This window comes from Lytechinus variegatus, chromosome 2 (genome assembly GCF_018143015.1).
Source record: "Lytechinus variegatus isolate NC3 chromosome 2, Lvar_3.0, whole genome shotgun sequence".
Classification (NCBI taxonomy): Eukaryota; Metazoa; Echinodermata; class Echinoidea; order Temnopleuroida; family Toxopneustidae; genus Lytechinus; species Lytechinus variegatus.
The window spans coordinates 39,490,204-39,511,274 of NC_054741.1; the positions used below are offsets into that span (position 1 = coordinate 39,490,204).

The 21,071-nt window shown below is 36.4% G+C and overlaps 1 protein-coding gene across 2 annotated transcripts; it reads right to left on the reverse strand.

Annotated features, from left to right (window-relative positions):
• Positions 1-8,127: 8,127 nt before the first annotated feature.
• LOC121408086 (chromosome transmission fidelity protein 8 homolog) lies at positions 8,128-19,920 on the reverse strand. Of its 2 annotated transcripts, XM_041599424.1 has the most exons (4): positions 19,755-19,920; positions 18,193-18,222; positions 17,456-17,576; positions 8,128-9,080 (listed from the first exon to the last, which is right to left on the reverse strand). In XM_041599424.1, exons 1-4 carry the CDS (start codon positions 19,775-19,777, stop codon positions 8,808-8,810), a joined length of 447 nt encoding a protein of 148 aa, XP_041455358.1. In that variant the 5' UTR covers positions 19,778-19,920; the 3' UTR covers positions 8,128-8,807. The 2 variants fall into 2 exon arrangements, with proteins under 2 accessions (XP_041455358.1, XP_041455359.1); XM_041599425.1 differs by lacking the exon at positions 18,193-18,222.
• Between the last annotated feature and the right edge of the window lie 1,151 nt (positions 19,921-21,071).

The window sequence follows — 21,071 nt, forward strand, 5'->3', positions numbered from 1 at the left end:
CTGTTGAAAATACAAAGCTGATTAATTGTTGTCTTTAAATTTCCAGCTTTCGTTAGCGCAGCTTTCGTGCGCAGTTTGACCCATCACTAGAAAGGTCAATTCTGGCATCTGCTTGTGTGGGATCCCAGTGCGAGAACAATTTTAAAGACGTTTCAAAACTCAATCGTGTTCAGTGTCGCATTTGTGATGCTGAAGGTCGTTAAATCTAAACTAATTGCATGTACAAATGCATTTTTTTCAACGTTTGAATTTTTCTCTGAATCATGATTTGAAAGGGGTTTACTTATATGACCAGGAAAAGAAGACATTGAACATACCCTTTGTTTCTCATTTTATCTGCATTTTTAAATGTTTTCAATCATGATTCATGTTGCCATTTAAATTTGGAAACTTACATTGAACACACCCTTACTTGAAAATGCCTTTGATTTGAGTGATTATCAGAACACAAATGCAGACTTGTACAATACTCAATTATTACAGAGTGGACAGACCAGAGTTAACAAACTACATACTATCATGTATTTCTTACTTTGTCTATTTGAAATCACAAGTATTAAATTATGGCAGTTTCTTCTCTCTTTTTTTTTTGGGGGGGGGGGGTGGGGGGTTCATAATGGTTCTTAGTATACTTGTATCTGCATGTCATATTTTGAATGCTGCTTTTCTATGAAATTTGTATGATTATTCTGATGATGTTACTTTAAATGTTTAAGGCAAATGTTCAAATACAAGAATATGGTATATGTATCATTTCAAGTAAAAGAAGTTTATTTTGCATTGTTATTTTTATTTGCAATCATATTTCTAAAATAAAAAACATCAATCACTGAAATCAATTTTGTAGTGTTTCTTTTACCCTTTCTATTTATAATGGAATCTCAAGAAATTGTAATTATACATGATTTTTTATTATTTCATTTCAACAAATCTGTTAAAGGTAAACTCCAACCAAACTATTAAAAAGATGTTTCGAATACAGGTAGAAATAGATATGCTGAAAATTACAACAAAATTGGATGTAAAGTGAAAAAAATATCAAATTTTGAACTTTCACTTAATTAACAAAACATTTATATGCATAACACAGTATTGATGTCACACACACTTTATTTTGTATTTCATTATGTGAGATATAGAATATTTAAATTTGGCAGATTTTCTCGAAATCATAATCCAATAGTCACTTGATAGCTCCTTTTCCTTTTGTTCGCTGCACATACACTATCCACGTTTGGGCCACTAAATTAATACCAGTAATTAAACACCTCAGAATGGTCAGCTTAGTCCATGCAAGAAAATTTTCTCTCGGCAAATTAGACTGGTTTTATTGTCAACAGAGGAGGCCTTCTTCACTGCAGCAGGGAGGTGGTTCTATTGTTTTGCAGTGAACACAAGGAAAGATGTTTCACTTCCATGTGTCTAGGAAAGGAGCTGAATAACCTAGATTGATGACGAATGAGTATTAAATGAACTTGAGAATGATGTATTAGAATGTTCTGGACTTCAGTGATTGAGAGACTTGAAGGCTATACTCTGTCTCACAACCAATAAAGCTGCAGTCAGAGAGGTTCTGTACGAAGGGGAGTGGAGAAGACGATCCTAGCAGCTAGTCTCTGAAGTCGGTCTACATGCAAGTTCTTCTAAGAACACTGAAGAGACTATTGCAGTAGTCCAGTCTGAAAAGAACAAGAGCCCTGAAAGTAGCATTGTATGTTTGCTTATCAATAAAGTATCAATAGGTTGCGACAATGGAAATCCCACATATTCAAGGAGCCCGGGGTAATAATAACATTATCATATTAAGCAGGGCACGCTGGGAGAAAAGTTTTGGAACTGAAGTGGCTACCCTGGGTGAAATATGGCAATAGTAGTAGTAAGAATTCAAGGTGAAATTAAATCATGTTCACATCATTATGTGTAAAAAAATTACAATGTTAATTAATGAAATACAAAAAGAAATAGTGAGTGGGGACATCATCGATTCCTTCATTGGCACACTGACCAAGATGTGCATATTGACTGTTTGGTGAAATTAACTTTAAAATGACACAACTTTCATTCTTTTCATCAAATTTTTATGAAATTTTCAGCATTATGCACAGTACTTTTAATAATCTTTTTCTCTTTTCAAGCTAATCAACTGTTGGGGTGTACTTGGTCTTTAACCCTTATTTAACTGAGTGGGCACTGGTGTAAATGCAGTCCGATCAGTGGGGGAGGGGGGAAGATAGCAATATACTGACATGAAAATTCAATATTTTGGAAACACCCCATACCAAGGGCTATGTATACAGGGGTATATAACCATGTACATAACACTACCATCTTTCAGTTAAAGGCCTATAACAATTTTTTTTCAATCCTACGTGCGTTCTGTATAGCAACAGATTTGTTGTAATCATACAGATACATAATTAGTATGCATCTCTATGGTTGTGATATAAAGTTATGAATTACAGTTAATGTGATAGAGCGAAACTACCGAGCAAATTTTCAGTAGTTGGAAGACAAGAACCTCTTTCAAGTGTGTAATTATCACATCACAGGCAATGTATATGTATACAAAGTGAGTCAGAAAAAATGTCCCACTTTTGTAAAGTTGAATTGTTTGAAATATGAATGTTTAATCATTAGTTTCATATGTCTTGATAGAGGTATCCTCCCAGTACATTCAGGTACCATTTTCATTTGATCCCGTGCACGAATGACTGAACAGCGGACAATCTTTAGAAGACTGTCAGATCTCACTTGCGCCAAGTTACAGGGTGGGGAATAAAACACTCTTTTGAACAAAGACAGTCCGACAGACTGAAACACACACACAAACACACCCTCACACATGCACACGCACTGGCAGACCCACTCAATCATACACACACAAGCACACACACACACACACAAGCACACAATTACAGCAAACGTCGATGAATAAAAACACAAAAAACTGCTGGGACACCGAACATCTGGGTAACGTCGGCGAAACCCTTGCAAAACAACTGCTACACTCTGAGTCCTTGCATACTCGGTGACCATAAATGACATATGTTGTGGTGTGAATTGAAGGCGAACCAATACATGTGTACTTTTGCTACTGTAAAAAGATGCTCAAGTGACTGCTGCCAAATCAGGCAAGCCCTTTTATAGGCAAGTGCAACAAAAGCACAGACACGAGACATCCATTGTAAATTGTCATTGTTAACCAACAAAAGACATAACCAGCATATTGGATTTATGTGCACTTGACGATGATGATGAAGATCAAGATGATGACAATGAGGATGATGATGATATGATGGTGGTAGTGAATGTGTTTTAAGGGGAAATTGCCACTTAAACATTCAACGATCTTGCTAAAAATCAATGCTTAATCAGAAACGAGAAAATTATGAACCAGATATTGCCATGTGTGTTGTGTGTGTGTTTGTGTGTATGTGTGAGCATGCCAGTCTGTCTGTCTTTGTCTAAAGCACTGTTTTATTCATCACCCAGTAATTTGGCGCAAGTGAGATCTGACAGTCTTCTAAAGATTGTCTGATGTTCAGTCATTCGTGCACGGGATCAAATGAAAATGGTACCTGAATGTACTTGGAGGATACCTCTATCAAGACGTATCATGAAACTAATGATGAAATATTCATATTTTAAACAATTCAACTTTACAAAAGCGGGACATTTTTTCTGACTCACTCTGTATACTGTAAATGTGTACATGATACTACCATTTTTCAGTTAAATGCCTATCATTTTTTTTCATGGCTATATTGTTATGGACTTGTTGACATAAAGTAATGAATTACAGAAAATATCAATATGTGAGTGAGCAAGCAAATTTTCAATTACATGTAGTTAGAAGCAGGGTCGGTTCCAGGTTTTTCCAAAGGGGGGGGGCACATTTTCATGAGAAAAAAATTGACAAGCCCCCAAAAAGGTCCTCACTTTCAGGGGGGGGGGGCACAGTTGTGTTTCAAAGGCATTTTCACATTACAAATTTAATTGCGCCTCTCGACACAGATACACAAGTCATGTATTAGCCCTATAGAAATCAACAATTCTTCTACACGCATAGAGACTATATGATATTAGGCGTCTCTAAGAACTTATTATTTATTGCAAGAATCTGAATACCTTTTCCTAACAAAGTACAGGGAAAACATTACAATCACATGACAAAACAACTGTACATGCACATATATAATTTATTATAATGAATATTTTTCTATAATTTTCATTTATTAAAATAATATGCATATGACATTGTTGAAAACATAGTAATTCAAAGTATTGTAATAATTAAATACCGGTATCAGTTGTGTCATGATTAGTATAATCATGCAAGTTTTATTGTGATCATTACTGATATAATAATCATTATCATTATGACAAAAACTGGACAATCAAGATATTTAGGAGCATTCAAATGTTGAGAATACTGATGGTGATATTCCCATTTGCAATGTGACCAAGATATATGATTTCACAAATCTTTCCTTTGGTCACTGAAAATGTCATTTCTCCTTATTCCAATTAAAGTAAAAATTCTTGGTCCATGATATACTGTATTTTGTGAAACCTGTATTCATGTCTTATCATTATCTCATAACAAGACTTACCTAGACTCATAATAACAAGACCTTATCTAGACTTGAAAAAAGGAAAAATATGTATTGCAATATTGGTAATGGGAAACATGTTCATGTGTGACTTCACTCTTGGTCACATATCCAACGGAAGAGCACTAGTGATCTCAACACTTGAAAGCTCAAGTTTCTTAATACCATTTATAACTCCTTCACAAACAAAAATAACTTTCATTGATCTATTCTGTTTCTTTGAAACCCAAAAAATTTGCCAATTTGAATAAACTCTTATCAAATAAGGATGCTATTTTCATAAATAAGTCATACCTAAGTTTAAGATAAAAATGTTCACCATTAACACTAGTTTGACTATTTATGAACTAGTTTGAGTACACATGAATTTTGCCACCCTATTTTTTTTATACCATTATAATAATAATAGGCATTTATATAGCACCATCTATCTAGAAATATTCTATTCCGAGGCGCGTTGTTATTATTATTGTTATTATTACCCCGGCTTTAGCTCGAGCTGCCTTTCAGCGCTCATGCATTCAAGGAATTAATTCTGCCGGGTACCCATTTACCTTCACGAAAATTTCCCGTTTGATTCTCGACCTCACTTCGGACTGCAAACTGCGGTTTCATACCCCGATTTGTGTTTGGAAATCTCAAACAACTTTTCCAACCCCGATAAACCCATCTTGGCCAGGTAATCCCCTTGTCTCGATTTCACCACCACGGGCCAGCTAAATGAGCGTTGAGCCAAGGACGAAATGATAAACAACAGCTGTGCTATTACGTAAGACTTGTCTGCCTGTAGAAGGATCTTCGGAATGAAATTATTGTATTCGATATTAATCATGTTTTCAAAGGCATATTACATTCAGACATCCAATACTAGTCCATTTTCAATTTCGAACGAAGAAAATCGACCTTGAAATAAGGAAAGTAAGCGAATAAAAATTACGGTATGCTTAGCATGCAAGGACCGCGATGCATGCATAGTTTCTGTCCGTCTAGCAAGAAAATGGGTTCACTCGCGCAATGATACAGTCTTAACGTTCGAAAAATAGAAGTAATGGCATACCAACATACAAAGTATAATAATCATGCTGCTGATATGCACAAAAATATGAAATCATTATTTTTTTTACCCCAAAGTCTTATTCATAATTTAAATACAAACTATGCCTGTAACTATTTTTTTAATCGCAAACGTATTATCTATGTATAGGCCTACACCTCAACTTTGAGAAAAGGACATTTATAGGCCTCACTACAGATATGATTGGCAAATGCACGTTCTTTAGAGGTGTAGAAAGGGGGTGGATGAAGAAAAATAAGTCTAGAAAGAAAAAATTAGACAGCCAGACAGAAAGAAGGAAAGAAAGGAAGGAAGAAAGAAAGGAAGGAAGAGAGAGAAAGAAAGAAAGGAAGGAAGGAAAGAAGAGAGAGAGAGAGAGAGAGAGAGAGAGAAAGAAAGAAAGAAAGAAAGAAAGAAAGAAAGAAAGAAAGAAAGGAAGGAAGGAAAGAAAGAAAGGAAGAAAAACTTTCTATCAACGCGTTGTATACATGGAACTCCATGCGCTAGCTCGCCGGAACACATATTGCAATCCATCGTGTGTGGCCCCCTGCTGTGACCGTACGTAGATGCTGGGGTGAATTATCTTCGGACCGAGGTCAAGAAACAGGTGTTTCTATACTTAAATTTCATGCTTGAGGGCAATAGGATTTGTATTACTGGGAGAAGAGATATGATGATAAGGAAAAATGGGGTATACAGCTCTCAAACGCGAGATTTTCGTCATACCTCACCTGTGTCGAGTGCAGCACAATGTGGATAAATTTCTTGTTGAAGGAAATTACGCCATGGCTGGGATTCAAACCCACGACCCTCTGTTTCTAAGTCAGAAGACTTATCCACTGGGCCACAACGCTCCACCTGCAGTGATGATAGCGCAAGATCCAGATGGGCACGCGGAGTGTACATACATGCAAAAAAGTGCATTGCCCCTCGCTTGTTTTGTTGTGATGGTAAAGTTCCTTTGTGAGGTCAAAATAAATCTTGTTAGAGCAAGACCTCGGATGCTTGCACACATTTTACTTAAGCACAATTATTGAAACAAGCATAATCGTCTTGATGGATATTTTTTTCAAAGGAAACCTTGATAAAAAAACTCTTACATTTAGAGGGGTTCTCGATGTATATAATCACCTCTGGATTTCAGGTGATGAGGCAAACTATCACTTTCTCTGCAAGCTGGATGTACTCGCTAGCTTATACAGCTTCGCTTCAGAAAGATACATCCAGCTTGCCTCGTAACTGATAGTTTGCCAACAGTGATTATTTGTTTATTATTATCTTTACAGTGCCTTATCCATGCATTAGAAACGTGTATCTTGGTCTGCATTATTTGCCTGTTTAATATGTATTAAACAAATGGCTGAAATCAAACAAATACTGTACAAAACTTCTTGTTCAATATGGTACCGCACTGAATAGTCTAATGCACATGTGCAATGAAATACAATGCGCACAACAATCAATGCCTGCCAAGCGCAATGATTCTATGATGTCACAATAAGCTTACATGCAAGTCGCATTTATGTGATCAAAATGATCTTGTGAAGTGAGGCAATATTACTGTTTGTGGTATTGTGACACGATTTGCTCAATTACTTTTTTTTTGGGGGGGACACATGAACAATTTTATTGGATGGGTTTATTTCCTGTAATTGTAATACCACAAATATTCAACTTGTTAGGGCCAATATTTCACTCACCTTTGATTCGTGCAATATAACCCCTAACTCTTGGAATATCTCTGGTATTCAATTCTGAGCCATCCAAAATAATATATTCATACTGCCTCCATAAAAATATTCAGCGTTAAATTTTAATATAATTTACTGTACAAATTCTCCGGTGCGTTACATGTTTGGAATATTTGCAGATAATTTTTCACTTCTAAAACCACATTTAAAAGGAAATGAAACATTTGGAATAAGAAGGCTTGTGTCGAAACAGAAAAATTAAAGAATAAGAACAAAGAAAGTTTGAGAAAAATCAGACAAATAATGAGAAAGTTATGAGCATTTGAATATTGCAATCACTAATGCTATGGAGATCCTCCTATTGGCAATGCAACAAGGATGTGTGATGTCACATGTGAACAACTTTCCCTTTGATGGACTATGAAATACCCTCAAAATGTCTCTTTTGATTTTTTCTTATGGTGATACAAACTCTTAATCCATGATGTATTCTTTAGAAATCTGTATTACATGCCCTCCTATAGAAAGAACACATGATCTACTGATAGATGTGATAAAAGAGGCAATTTAAGTGAAATATACACTAAAGTATTGGGGAGTTGTTCAAAAGTGACATCACACATCTTTGTTGCATTGCCAATTTGAGGATCTCCATAGCATTAGTGATCGCAATATTCAAATGCTCATAACTTTCTCATTATTTGTCCGATTTTTCTCAAACTTTTGTTGATCTGTTTCTTTGATTTTTCTGTTTTCACACAAGCTATCTTGTTCCAAAGGTCTCATTCGTCTTTAATGATAATAATAGTAATAGCTGGATTTATAGAGCACTTTTTGCCAGAGGATTCCATGCGCTGCGATTATTACCCTGCTGGGTACCAATTCACCTCACCTGGGTCAAGTGCTGCACAGTGTGGATAAATTTCTTGCCATGGCTACGATTCGAACCCATGACCCTCTGTTTTAAAGATGAGAGTCAGAACCACTAGACCACAACGCACCCACAAAGTCAGTGTGAATTTGTCTTTAGAAAATAAACATCCAGGAGTGATTCTAATCATTTTCTGAATTAGATAGATATATATTAGTCCAGCTAACATGAGGATTGCCACACAAATATCTTTAATACTAACACTGTAGTTGAAATGAGCATTGTGATGGGAACTAACCCACTGACTACTTAAGAAACTACTAAATTTTCTAATTCACACTGACTTTGTACATCTGTTCCCTAGCCAACAAATACTTGCATATCCAACTTTCTAAATAGATTCCAATCTGCCAAATCAAGACAAATTCCAATGGAAACAAAGACAAGCCTTGTGATGACAGGCCCACACCATCCAACGTGTAAGATCTATGATACTGAAATATTGCTGCAAAGTGTATTAGGATATGTGCCATAGACGATTCTTGGAAGTTGCAACTGTCTGTCAATCAGTCTCAATGTCATACTTTTTTGGGCACACTAGTAATGATTGGTTTTGGTCTTGTTTTGAAAATCATTTTCTTCTTGATCACTGCATTGACATAGTAGTGTGTATCGTCCTGTAGGGATGATTCAGCATCGTGACTGGAATCTACATCCATGGCATGTGAAGCATCATCTTCATCATAAGTTTTGGTTGCACTCTCATTTTTCATCAAAACAATGAATGGTTTCTCAAGGTTAGCAACCTTTCCATACAGAATGTGATGACCAATGATAAGGACTGGCACCCCCTAGCAGAAAAACACATAAGCATGTGGTTATTTTTCATTTATTGCCTTTCATGGATAACATTTCAAGATATCTGAGATTTTGTTCTCTCTTACAAACAACTCACTGTTCTAAGCAAATCAATTAAAACCAATTCCATACTGAAAAAAAAGAAGAAAACTTGGATCTGCAATCAGAGGGATGCATTGGAATATTTAAAAATATTTAGCATCCATCTTGGGGTTAAAGGGGTACTCCTGGCTGAAAATGTGAGTTGAACCGATAAAGAAAACCAGACAAACAAAACACAGAAAATTTGATCAAATTCCTACAAGGAATAACAAAGCTAAATATGACATTTTAAAGATTTGCATTATTCCTGTGAAGAAGTTCTACATGTTGGCATGTTTTCATGAATATTCAATGAGCAAACCGATGATACATCATGTCATATCCCCACTTGTTGTTTTGTATTGCATTATATGAAATTATATTAATTCAAATTTTTTCCTCGAAGAACTAAAACAAGGCAAAAGCAATTTTGTGTCTCGCCCACTTATGAAAATAACCAGAAATATCGTGATCGTGAGCACGCAAGAGAATTATATCGAAACTTCATTGTGAAATGACTGGGATGGAATAACACTTGTCATAAGAGCCTTGCACATAAACTTTAATGTTGACCTGAAAATGACCTATGAACTTACCATGTGACCTCCGACTGCAGCATAAAGGCCACCGCACACCTTACGACCCGACCAGTCGCCGACTGGCTTGCGACTGGGTGAGGGGAGATGTGACGTCACAGTTCTTGTCAGCTTGAGCGTCGCAGACTGGTCAGAGACAAGTCGCAAGGAAAATCGGAAGGATTTGACATGTTGAATCCTTATGACTGGATCGCAAGCTCAATCCAACCTCCAGCCAATCAGACAGCAGAGTTGCATAACGCGTATTATGATAAACAACGCGCATACGCAGTAGTAAGCGCAAATTCTCACATGCTATGCCAAAAAGCAAAAAGCGCATGCGTGAGTCGCAGATCGGATCGCAAGGTGTGCGGTGTCGAGGCTTATGACTGCCTTGCGATTCATCTCCCCTCACTCAGTCGCAAGCCAGTCGCCGACCAGTCGGGTCGTAAGGTGTGCGGTGGCCTTAACATGCAGGCCGCCTAAGTACATCTACAATCCAAGTTTGGTTGAAAAGTAACTTACGGTTGCAGAGTTATGTGTCATAAGAGAGTCTTGCATGTAAACTTTAACATTGACCTGAAAATGACTTTTGACCTTACCATGTGACCTCCGACTGTAGCATAATATGCAGGTCCCCAAAGTCCATCTACCATCCAAGTATGGTCGAAAAGCGACATACGGTTGCGGAGTTAGGTGTCATAAGAGAGTCTTGCATGTAAACTTTAAGGTTGACCTGAAAATGACCTTTGACCTTACCATATGACCTCCGACTGCAGCATAACATGCATGTCCACTAAGTCCATCTACCATCCAAGTTTGATTAAAAAGCGACTTACGGTTGCGGAGTTATGTGTCGTAAGAGAGTCTTGCATGTAAACTTTGACATTGACCTGAAAATGACCTTTGACCTTATCATGTGACCTCCGACTGCAGCATAACATGCAGGTCCCCTAAGTCCATCTACCATCCAAGTTTGGTTGAAAAGCGACTTACGGTTGCGGAGTTATGTGTCATGTGTCATAAGAGAGTCTTGCATGTAAACTTTAACATTGACCTGAAAATGACCTTTGACCTTACCATGTGACCTCCGACTGCAGCATAATATGCAGGTCCCCAAAGTCCATCTACCATCCAAGTTTGGTTGAAAAGCGACTTACGGTTGCGGAGTTAGGTGTCATAAGAGAGTCTTGCATGTAAACTTTAACGTTGACCTGAAAATGACCTTTGACCTTATCATGTGACCTCCGACTGCAGCATAACATGCATGTCCACTAAGTCCATCTACCATCCAAGTTTGGTTGAAAAGCGACTTACGGTTGCGGAGTTATGTGTCGTAAGAGAGTCTTGCATGTAAACTTTAACATTGACCTGAAAATGACCTTTGACCTTATCATGTGACCTCCGACTGCAGCATAATATGCATGTCCCCAAAGTCCATCTACCATCCAAGTTTGGTTGAAAAGCGACATACGGTTGCGGAGTTAGCTGTCATAAGAGAGTCTTACATGTAAACTTTAACGTTGACCTGAAAATGACCTTTGACCTTACCATGTGACCTCCGACTGCAGCATAACATGCAGGTCCCCAAAGTCCATCTACCATCCAAGTTTGGTTGAAAAGCAACATACAGTTGCGGAGTTAGGTGTCATAAGAGAGTCTTGCGTGTAAACTTTAACGTTGACCTGAAAATGACCTTTAACCTTACCATATGACCTCAGACTGCAGCATAACATGCAGGTCCCCCACGTTCATCTACCATCCAAGTTTGGTTGAAAAGCGACTTACGGTTGTGGAGTTATGTGTCATTACAGGTTTGTGACGGACGGACGCCGGACGACATTTGGATCCCTAAGTCTCGCCTTCACCTCTGGTGGGCGAGACAAAAATTGGATTGAAAACTATTATAGTGCATTAGATATTCATTGCTGCAACTTATTTCATTATAAGGGAGACATATCATTCACAAATGTGAAAACAAATTATGATTTCATGTAAAGACAAGGCACAAGCGATGTTGTGTCTCGCCCACTTGTGAAAGTAACCAGAAATATTGTTCATTGTAAAATAACTGGGATGGCATAACATTTGTCATAAGTCTTACACATAAACTTTAATGTTGACCTCAAAATGACCTTTGACCTTACCATGGCATGTGACCTCTAAACACAATATCATGCAGGTCTCCAAAGTACAGCTATAACCCAAGTTTGGTTCAAAAGTGACTTACAGTAATGGAGTTATGTCATAACAACTTAAAAATTACCTTTGACCTTACCATGGCACGTGACCTCTGAACACAATATCATGCAGGTCTCCTAAGTACAGCTACAACCAAAGTTTGGTTCAAGAGTAACTTACGGTTGTGGAGTTATGTCATAACAATGACCTGGAAATGACCTTTGACCTTACCATGTGACCTCTGACTGCACCATGATCTGCAGGTCCCTAAAGTATATCTACCATCCAAGTTTGGTTGAAAAGTTACTAATGGTTGCAGAGTTATATAAGTCATAATGTTGTGTGACGGACGACATTTGGATCCCTTAGTCTCGCCTTCACCTCTGGTGGGCGAGTCAAAATGGAAAGTGGGGATGTGACATCATCAGCCCATCTAATGAATATTCATGACAATATACTGTTATATATATAAGAATTGTAAGAGAAATTACATTCATCCAGTTAGATATTGTTTTCTCTAAGGAAGTTCAATGCATAATAAAAACATTGCAGAATGACTTAGTTAAAGGACAAGTCCACCCCAACCATTAGTTGGTTTGAATAAAAAGAGAAAAATCCAACAAGCATAACACTGAAAATTTCATCAAAATCAGATGTAAATGAGATAGTTATGGCATTTTAAAGTTTCGCTTAATTTCACAAAACAGTTATATGCACATCCTGGTCCGTATTCAAATCCTGGTCCGTATTCAAATGAGAAGATTGATGACGTCATCCACTCACTATTTCTTTTGCATTTCATTATATGAAATATTCTAATTTTCTCATTGTCAAGTGAAACAAAGATTAATTCGTCCCTGAACACGTGGAATTATAATTCTTTTAATACTATATGGTTCAGTCAAGTTGGTCCTTATTGTCATATCTGTCAAAAATGAAATAGTGTATAATTCAAACAATAAAAAACAAAAGATATAGTGAGTGATTGACATCATCGACTGTCTCATTTGCTTGTCACTGAGATGTGCATATAACTGTTATGTCAAAAATAAGCGAAACTTTAAAATGTCACAACTTATTTTACATCCAATTTTAAAGAAATTTTTAGTTTTGCTAGTTTGATTTTTCTCTAATCATTCAAATCATCATTTTCTGGGGTGGACTTGACCTTTAAGCTTTGGTATGTAGGCATGAGGCAGAGTAATGATTGATATTCGTATAAATTACAATGATTCCTTGTAGACAATAGGGCCTGCTAGGGCAGTGGAAAATGACAATAGGATTAGCTATATTGTTTTAATATTTAATTTCACTGAGGTCATTCATGAGTCTTTTAGAATTGAACTGCTCTAGGAAGGAGAATTTTCTTTTTAAAGACAATACTAGAAGCTTCCAGAATAATTTAGCAGAAATTTATAAACAAGGTGGCAGTTTCTTCAAGGACATCGTCATATCAGCTCAGAACTCAAAGTTTCGCACCAGACTTTATGTCAGAGCATAGTTTATTTCCAACTGGAATACAACATTTATCTTCTGTGGAATTATTTGCACGCCATCAATGAACTGTTTGCAGATATTTTGAGAGAGGAATTCTCAGTTCTCATCAAGATCATCAACCTGTTCTACAGAACATTTGTCAACCCATGGATTGCTAAAATCGACTGTTTTATTTTTACTTTTGTGTTCACAATACATTATCAAAAATATTTACATTGTTTGCAATATACAAAATAATCCATGATGTATACAATATAAACATAATACATAATTAGAAAAAAAATTGTGTGGGCACATACTTCACATTTTAATAATAATAAAAAGTAACATTAAAGGGATGGTCCAGGCTGGAGATATTTATATCTCAATAAATAGAGTGAAATTCACAAAGCAAAATGCTGAGAATTTGATCAAAATCGGTTAACTGTACAGCGTAACAAATAACAAAATTTTTGAATTTTAAAGATTTGCATTATTCCGGTGAAACAGTTCTAGGCATGTCTTCATGAATATTCATTAGGGGGGCTGATGATGTCATATCCCCACTTGTTCTTTTGTATTTTATTATATGAAATTGGGTTCATTCGATTTTTTTCTACCAAGAACTGAAACAATTGGACTGACAACTGATTAAGTGCATTACTTATATTTTACCGCAATTTATTTCATCACAATGGAGACACATCATTTACCCATGTATGAAAAAATGAAACAATTATTATTTCATGTAATAACATAAGAACAAGGCAAACACCAAGCGTTGTCTCGCCTGCATATTGCAGTCATGAAGAGACTGCATGTCAAAACTATGCTATGACTTCTGAGGCTGTCAGCAGTTTAGGGGGTGAATTGTGGTTCTGACAGTTTACATATATGCATTAATGGTATAGGCCTACTTTATCCCTAGAAAATCAGATAACACTATTTAGAATGCTGTTAATACTGTGAAGCTATAATTATTTCCATGCAATAAAGGAAATGAATGTTAGTGAAAAAGAATGTAATTGATAATAATGTGAGTAAAATTGTAAAATTAAATTAATTATTAAGGTGTTATGGCAAACTTATTGTTTGAAAAAATGGAGGAAAGATTGTGCATGAAAGATAAATTATATAAAAACTTATTGTGTGTGATTTTTAGCCATCTTGCCTTCACTTTAGCAGTAGGGTTTTCTAAATTGATCTGTGTGCATATGATAAGTAAATGATGCAAGAGTGAAGTACTACAAGATAAAATATAAGTAATAGGGTATGAGTAGGAAGTTTGAAAGAGTGCAGTTTTTTATAAGCACATTTTGATTAAAGGCTATGATAGATGTGAGGGCAAAATGTCTCCGGCACCACGGCAGGGACACGGATCACACTTCGTAATATTCACACTGTAATGAAATGCCAATCTTTAGCATTATGTTGGATGATGGTAGGGGCATAACTTTTCTCAATTTGTTTTGTACAGTCTACAGTATTACCATGTCATTAGAGGAACAAAGTAGCGTGAAAGTTCATTGACCTTTGACCTTAATCAAATTCAACTCACATTCGAACCTGACCTGCACCTTCAAGAGATGGACCTCTGTTACGAGTTTGGCGATCCCACCTCGAAGCTATAGAAAGTTATTGTGTGTACAACACAACACATTGCCAGTCATGGAAAGTTCATTGACCTTTGACCTTAATCAAATTCAACTCACATTCGAACTTGACCTGCACCTTCAAGAGATGGACCTCTTGTATGAATTTGGCAATCCTACCTCGAAGATATAAAAAGTTATTATGTGTACAACACAGCCAGTGCCAGTCATGGAAAGTTCATTGACCTTTGACCTTAATCAAATTCAACTCACATTCGAACTTGACCAGCACCTTCAAAAGATGGACCTCTTGTATGAATTTACCTCGAAGATATAGAAAGTTATTGTGTGTACAGCACAGCACAGTGCCAGTCATGGAAAGTTCATTGACCTTTGACCTTATTCAAATTCGACTCACATTTGAAATTGACCTCATGACCTGCACCTTCAAGAGATGGACCTCTGTTATGAATTTGGCAATCTCACCTCGAAGCTATAGAAAGTTATTGTGTGTACAACACAGCACAGTGCCAGTCATGGAAAGTTCATTGACCTTTAACCTTATTCAAATTCGACTCATATTCGAACTTGACCTGTGCCTTCAGGAGATGGACCTCTGGTATAAATTTGGTGATCCCACCTCAAAGCTATAGAAAGTTATTGGGTGAACAACACAATTGTTGACGACGACGCCTGGGGGGGGGGCCACTTACATTGACGAGTGGATACCATGCGCGACCAAAAAAACACGTAAAAAGGATGTCTTTTTCACGATAGGGCACGTTACGTACGTAACGTGATAAGGGTGTCAAAAACACAAAAATAATGAAAAAAGGGTATCTATTTCGCTAAGAAAATTACGTGTTTAGGGTCGAATTTGAGGGGATGATAAAACAAAATTAAATGTTTTATAAAGGATGTCCTTTTTTGCCCCAACACTACGTGTTTAGAGTCCGATTTGCGCGAGGTGTAGAAGGTGGGGTCGTACTAAACCAAATAAGGTAAAGCCGACGACCGAAGGACTCGTAACAATAACATGAATAAAACATTCCTGTACTTGTTTAGGGGTTCATTTCAGGGAATATTTGCCAAGAGTATCGTTCTGTTTCCAACACGCCAATACTTGTTAAGGGGTACATTTTCAGAATATGGAAATTACGTGTTTAGGGTGCTTTTCGAGACCCCATGGTCGCGCATGGTATCCACTCGTGAATGGAAGTGGCCCCCCCGGGCGACGACGCCACCGGAAATAGTGATACCTATGTCTCGCTCCGCTACGCAGGCGAGACAAAAAGGAAAGTGGGGATGTGACATCATCAATCCACCTAATGAACATTCATGACAAAGTGCATATAACTGTTTTCGCAATTATTGATATACTTCAAAATTCAATAACTTCGATATTTGTTATCGGATTTTGATAAAATTTTCAGCATTTTTCTCTGTGAATTTTACTCTATTTATTAAGATATAAATATTTTCAGCCTGGACCATCCCTTTAACAAATGGACACAGGAGACCGTTATCATGAGCGATTTAGCTTGTAATTGATGGCGGCTTCATAAAAAGGGTTTGTGACTAAGATTGGTAATTGCAGGTGCTGTAGATAGCAGTAGAAATTATTATTTTCATTTAATTTATAGTGATTAATGAGGATTAATTTGAAGTATGGGATGAATAAGATTGAATGATATTTCTTTAAAGAGTTGATTTTAAGGAGTATAAAGGACTGTTTATGATCGTATTGTCTTCACAGATATTTCAACTTGTTACAGTGATTCTAATATTCGTCATGTTTTAACATCAATTTCACCATTGCCAGCATTGTGGACTTTAATTTAAGGAACCTTTGCCAGCCAACTTGGATATATACATCATTTGTAATAACTCAGAACTGTATCTTCAAGATATCTATACGGTAATAATTTGTTTGGTTTATTCTGTGTAAATAATTGAAAAGCGAAAATAATCTAATAAAAATTTTGTTTATTTGTTCGGTATTCAATACATAAACTGTTTTCACAAAATATTGCTAAAGTTTTAAATTCAATAACTTTGTTATTTATTTGTAATCAGATTTGATTACATTTTCAGCACTTTGCTCTGAATATTAGTATTACCCTACTTATTAGATATAAATATTTTCAGCCCTGGGTACCCCTTTAACCATACAATCTTATCAATAGTGAATAAAGATAATCTTAAAAGTATCAGTAGAATTTCATTTTCATCCTGGATATATTTCAGAAGTTTCAGAAAGAAGTTCATCAATATCTAGAGTATAATGTCAATTTTAATGGCTTTATATATATCTTTTTTAAATATATACAGTATACAACTGAAAATAACTTTCATTACAGGTATGAAAATGTATTGAAAAGAAATCTACATTTCAAGAAATGATCAAAGGGTATACCGGTAGTATAGCACCAATATTACTTTTTGTGCAGCAAACATACAAACCTTCAGATTGAAATGTAAATCTCCTATAAATCTCCCAGCAAGCTGTTCATCATCCGGGGATTCTATAGCTCCTTGTAGCTCTATCAACATCCACTCTGGAGTAGCACCAGGTGCAGAAGGTCTGGTATTAGCACAAAAATCAAACAAAAGTATTGTCATTGGTTTTTCTATATCAAATTTAAATATCAGATTGCCAAATTGCATTGTGTTTTCTTCAGCATTTTTAAATTTTGCCCAATTCAACATACACATGACATGCAAATGGGAGAGTCATAGAACAATTGAGATAGAAGGGAAGTTTGTTTATTCCCATCTCATTATCAAATTGGTCTTTCTTTTGCCATTTTGTGAGTTAGGTGGAGCGTAGTGTAGCAGTAGTGAAGTAGAGTGGAGCCTACACACAAACATCGCCTTGGTACAAGACACGCAGAGCCAGAGGTACATACTGGTAGTACCCAGGGGCAAATTTCTCAACACCTGGACAAGTTAGTCATATCTTTATCCACAAACCACGGAGTTAGTTCCAATCTTACTAAACCTGTTTCACGAAAGGCTTCCTAACTAAAATACCTTGATATCGATACTATGGGTAAAAAGAGCAGACGAGACGTAGCCTTAGTCACAAAATAGCATAGTTTTCAAAAAGAAAAATCATGACAAAATTGCAAATATTGTGATGAATTGGGAATTTCATCTATCAAAAATAATAGCACAGGTAAATTATGCATCATACTTACTTAGACCATGAAGACTGGGGCATTGAATTGCTGAAAAATGGAATTATGAATAATTTATTTCATGACTAAAAAATCACATGTGGACGCTGAGATGGGTACCCCCGGGATATCCAATTTTAATAGTTTACGAAAGTAAACCATAACGATTTATTTGTAAAATTATGATAATTATACAATGTTTTACGATTCCAAACATTATCGAAATATAGTTTAACATTTTTTTTTTATAAATCTTTGATACCGATCTTACGATTTGACAAATTCTATGCATAAATCAGAGATTAGAATTTATCCAAATGTCAATAGGGTCTGAAAACGACAAATACAAGTCCAGTTATGGATGGCCTGACGTAGTAGAATTTCAAATTATTTTACTATTTCAAAATGAATGGTTTTGTGGCATTTTACCAACAGTTTTCATAGTTACTTTGTATTACAATGATCATTGAATAATCTATCCCACTTGTTTGGTGATGTAATTTCAACTTTTATGATTATGTAAGGTTATAATTTTCAAATTTCTCGGCACTTTTGCATGTCATAGTCTACCCACATGATGCCACTACGTCATTAAAAAAGAAGTTATGACAGGTTCGGAGGTGTCATAAATATTTAGTGAGGTTGTTGTACCAGATCTTGGTAAAGAGGGCTTCGTACAGTTAGCGGACAAGTAGCTCACTATCTCCGATTTAGTCAAGAAGTTTGACTTATGACGGTGTTGAGAAACGGACCCCAGTTGATACTCAACTGGGCGTTGTGGCGTGCGCCTGTCTGTAATCCAAGCTGTGGGGAAGTTACAAATTGATGCAGACGTTCGAGCCCAGGTCACATCTTTCGGATGGTGACGTTAAAGGTCGGTCCAGACGTAAATAATCATATCTGATTGATACACGTCTGACAAAAACTCAAATACCCGTACACACACACACACGTTGTGTGGCCGGACGATCAAGTTTGGAAAGTCATAGGCCCGTATTCTGAAGTCGGGTTTAACTTAAACTCAAGTTTAAAGTTGTGGTTTAAGTATGGAAAGCCAATCGCTACATAAATCACTAATAGTAAAGATATCATAATCAGCTCATTCGACTCTCAAATCATTCATAATTGTCTAGGAAGTATAAATAGATGATTGTCTTCACCATCGATGAATCAGGAAAGAGCACTGTGAAAAATTAGAAACATACAACTTAATAAAAATTTTGACACTTTTGGCTTCCCATAATTTTAGTACAGAGTTAGACCATGGTCTAAGTTAAACCTGTCTTTGACTTTGTGACTTGTCTTCAGAATACGGGCCATAATATTTTGGAAAAGTTTACATGTGAAGTTTCATCAATTTTTGGTACAAAATGTTAGGAAATAGTATAAAGAACAAAATAGAAAATTTTTACAAGTATTGAATTCATATTTTTAGTGTAATCCAAAGACAAAAAAGAAGAAGGCTTCAAAAAGATAAAGTGACTGTCCGGAGTCTCCGGACAGTCACTTTATCTTTTTGAAGCCTTCTTCTGCCTACATACCGGTACGTACGGTACCTAGCCGGTAAATCAAATGCTACTCACGATTTTACGTAAAGCTGAACCATAATTTCGTCTGGGGATTTCGTTGATGTTCAAATAGTAGTAGATCTAGACTAAGTCATGCATACCAAAGACAATGTCAGAGAGAGAGACGTAAAGCGATCGCGAGAGAAAACGGTGTATCTTTGACTTTGGTAGGTATACCCGTTCGTTCACCAACCTGAAGCGAGCGGACAGACTCAGCAGACACTTTGAGATCGCGATATCACAGATTGTCCAATTTCCGCCGATGTGAACACACGGCGATTTCCCGTTCTAATCACGTGTAGTCTCTCTTTCGCAGACCCTTATTTCTATTTTCAATTGAAGTTGTCTCTTAACCCTTATAATACCAATATTGTTAGTTGCTACCTTTTTTTTTTTATTTTATTACAGATTCAAACATCCAACCGAACATGGCTTGTCGGCGAAATACCGGCAAGAAGAAGAAACATTTTGCCGTGAAAGAAGAAGCAATAAGTGGATGCCCGAACTTTTGGGAACTCTTCATGATTTAAGATTGATTTGTTTAGAGAATTACCAAAAAGTAGTTTCATCTTTGCATACTCTAATAATGAAAGCATCGTAGTTAGATTATTAATTTTAGTACTGAGGCTGTTAGCATTAAAAAAAATATGCCGTTAATAGGGAAATGTGTTGAAATCTCAACCCTTATAATACTGATAAATATGTACTAATGCGGATAAGCAGAATTTTCTTTTACTGTTATTTGGTAGATAAGAGAATTTAAAAAATGTATGGAATGTGATGTGCTATTGAAATATGTATGTAATACGAATTAATTGGACCTACCCAGGAAAATGATATGAATAATGGAAGGCCCAATTACCACCCCTTCTAATCCATTTTTGCTACCTAATAAGCAATAATAAAGTAACGTGACCTCATAACTTTAATTGTCCGGTATAGTTGCACAATTTTCATAGGCGGATCTAAGGGGCGAGGAAACCCGAGGCGCCCCCCCCCCCCGAAAAATAAACAAAACATGAAAAGAAAGAAAAAAAGAAAAGAAGGGGAAAGAAAGGAGGGAAGAAAGAAGGAGAAAAGAGAAGGAGACGAGTGAATAAGACACTGGCGTAAATCCCGGGGGGATGGGGGGATATATCCCCCCCACTTTTTGAGGAGGGGGGGGGGATGGCTTGTACAAACATCCCCCACTTTTTACGAAAGAAAATGAAAAAAAAAATCACAAGAGATTGTTGCTTTATTGGTAAAAATCCTTCCTAAAATACTGCTTAACAAATAAAACAATATTATTGAATCATAAAATGCCAATAAAGAGCCAGTTCACCATTTCCA

Excerpts from the sequence above, each read along its gene's own strand:
- LOC121408086 (XM_041599424.1), bottom strand. The coding sequence starts at position 19,777 with ATGGTTCAGCTTTACGTAAAATC. Across the intron at positions 18,223-19,754 it reads GTTCAGCTTTACGTAAAATC|CAATTCAATGCCCCAGTCTT; the intron begins GTGAGTAGCATT and ends TCCATTTTTCAG. Across the intron at positions 17,577-18,192 it reads CCCCAGTCTTCATGGTCTAA|ACCTTCTGCACCTGGTGCTA; the intron begins GTAAGTATGATG and ends TGCTAATACCAG.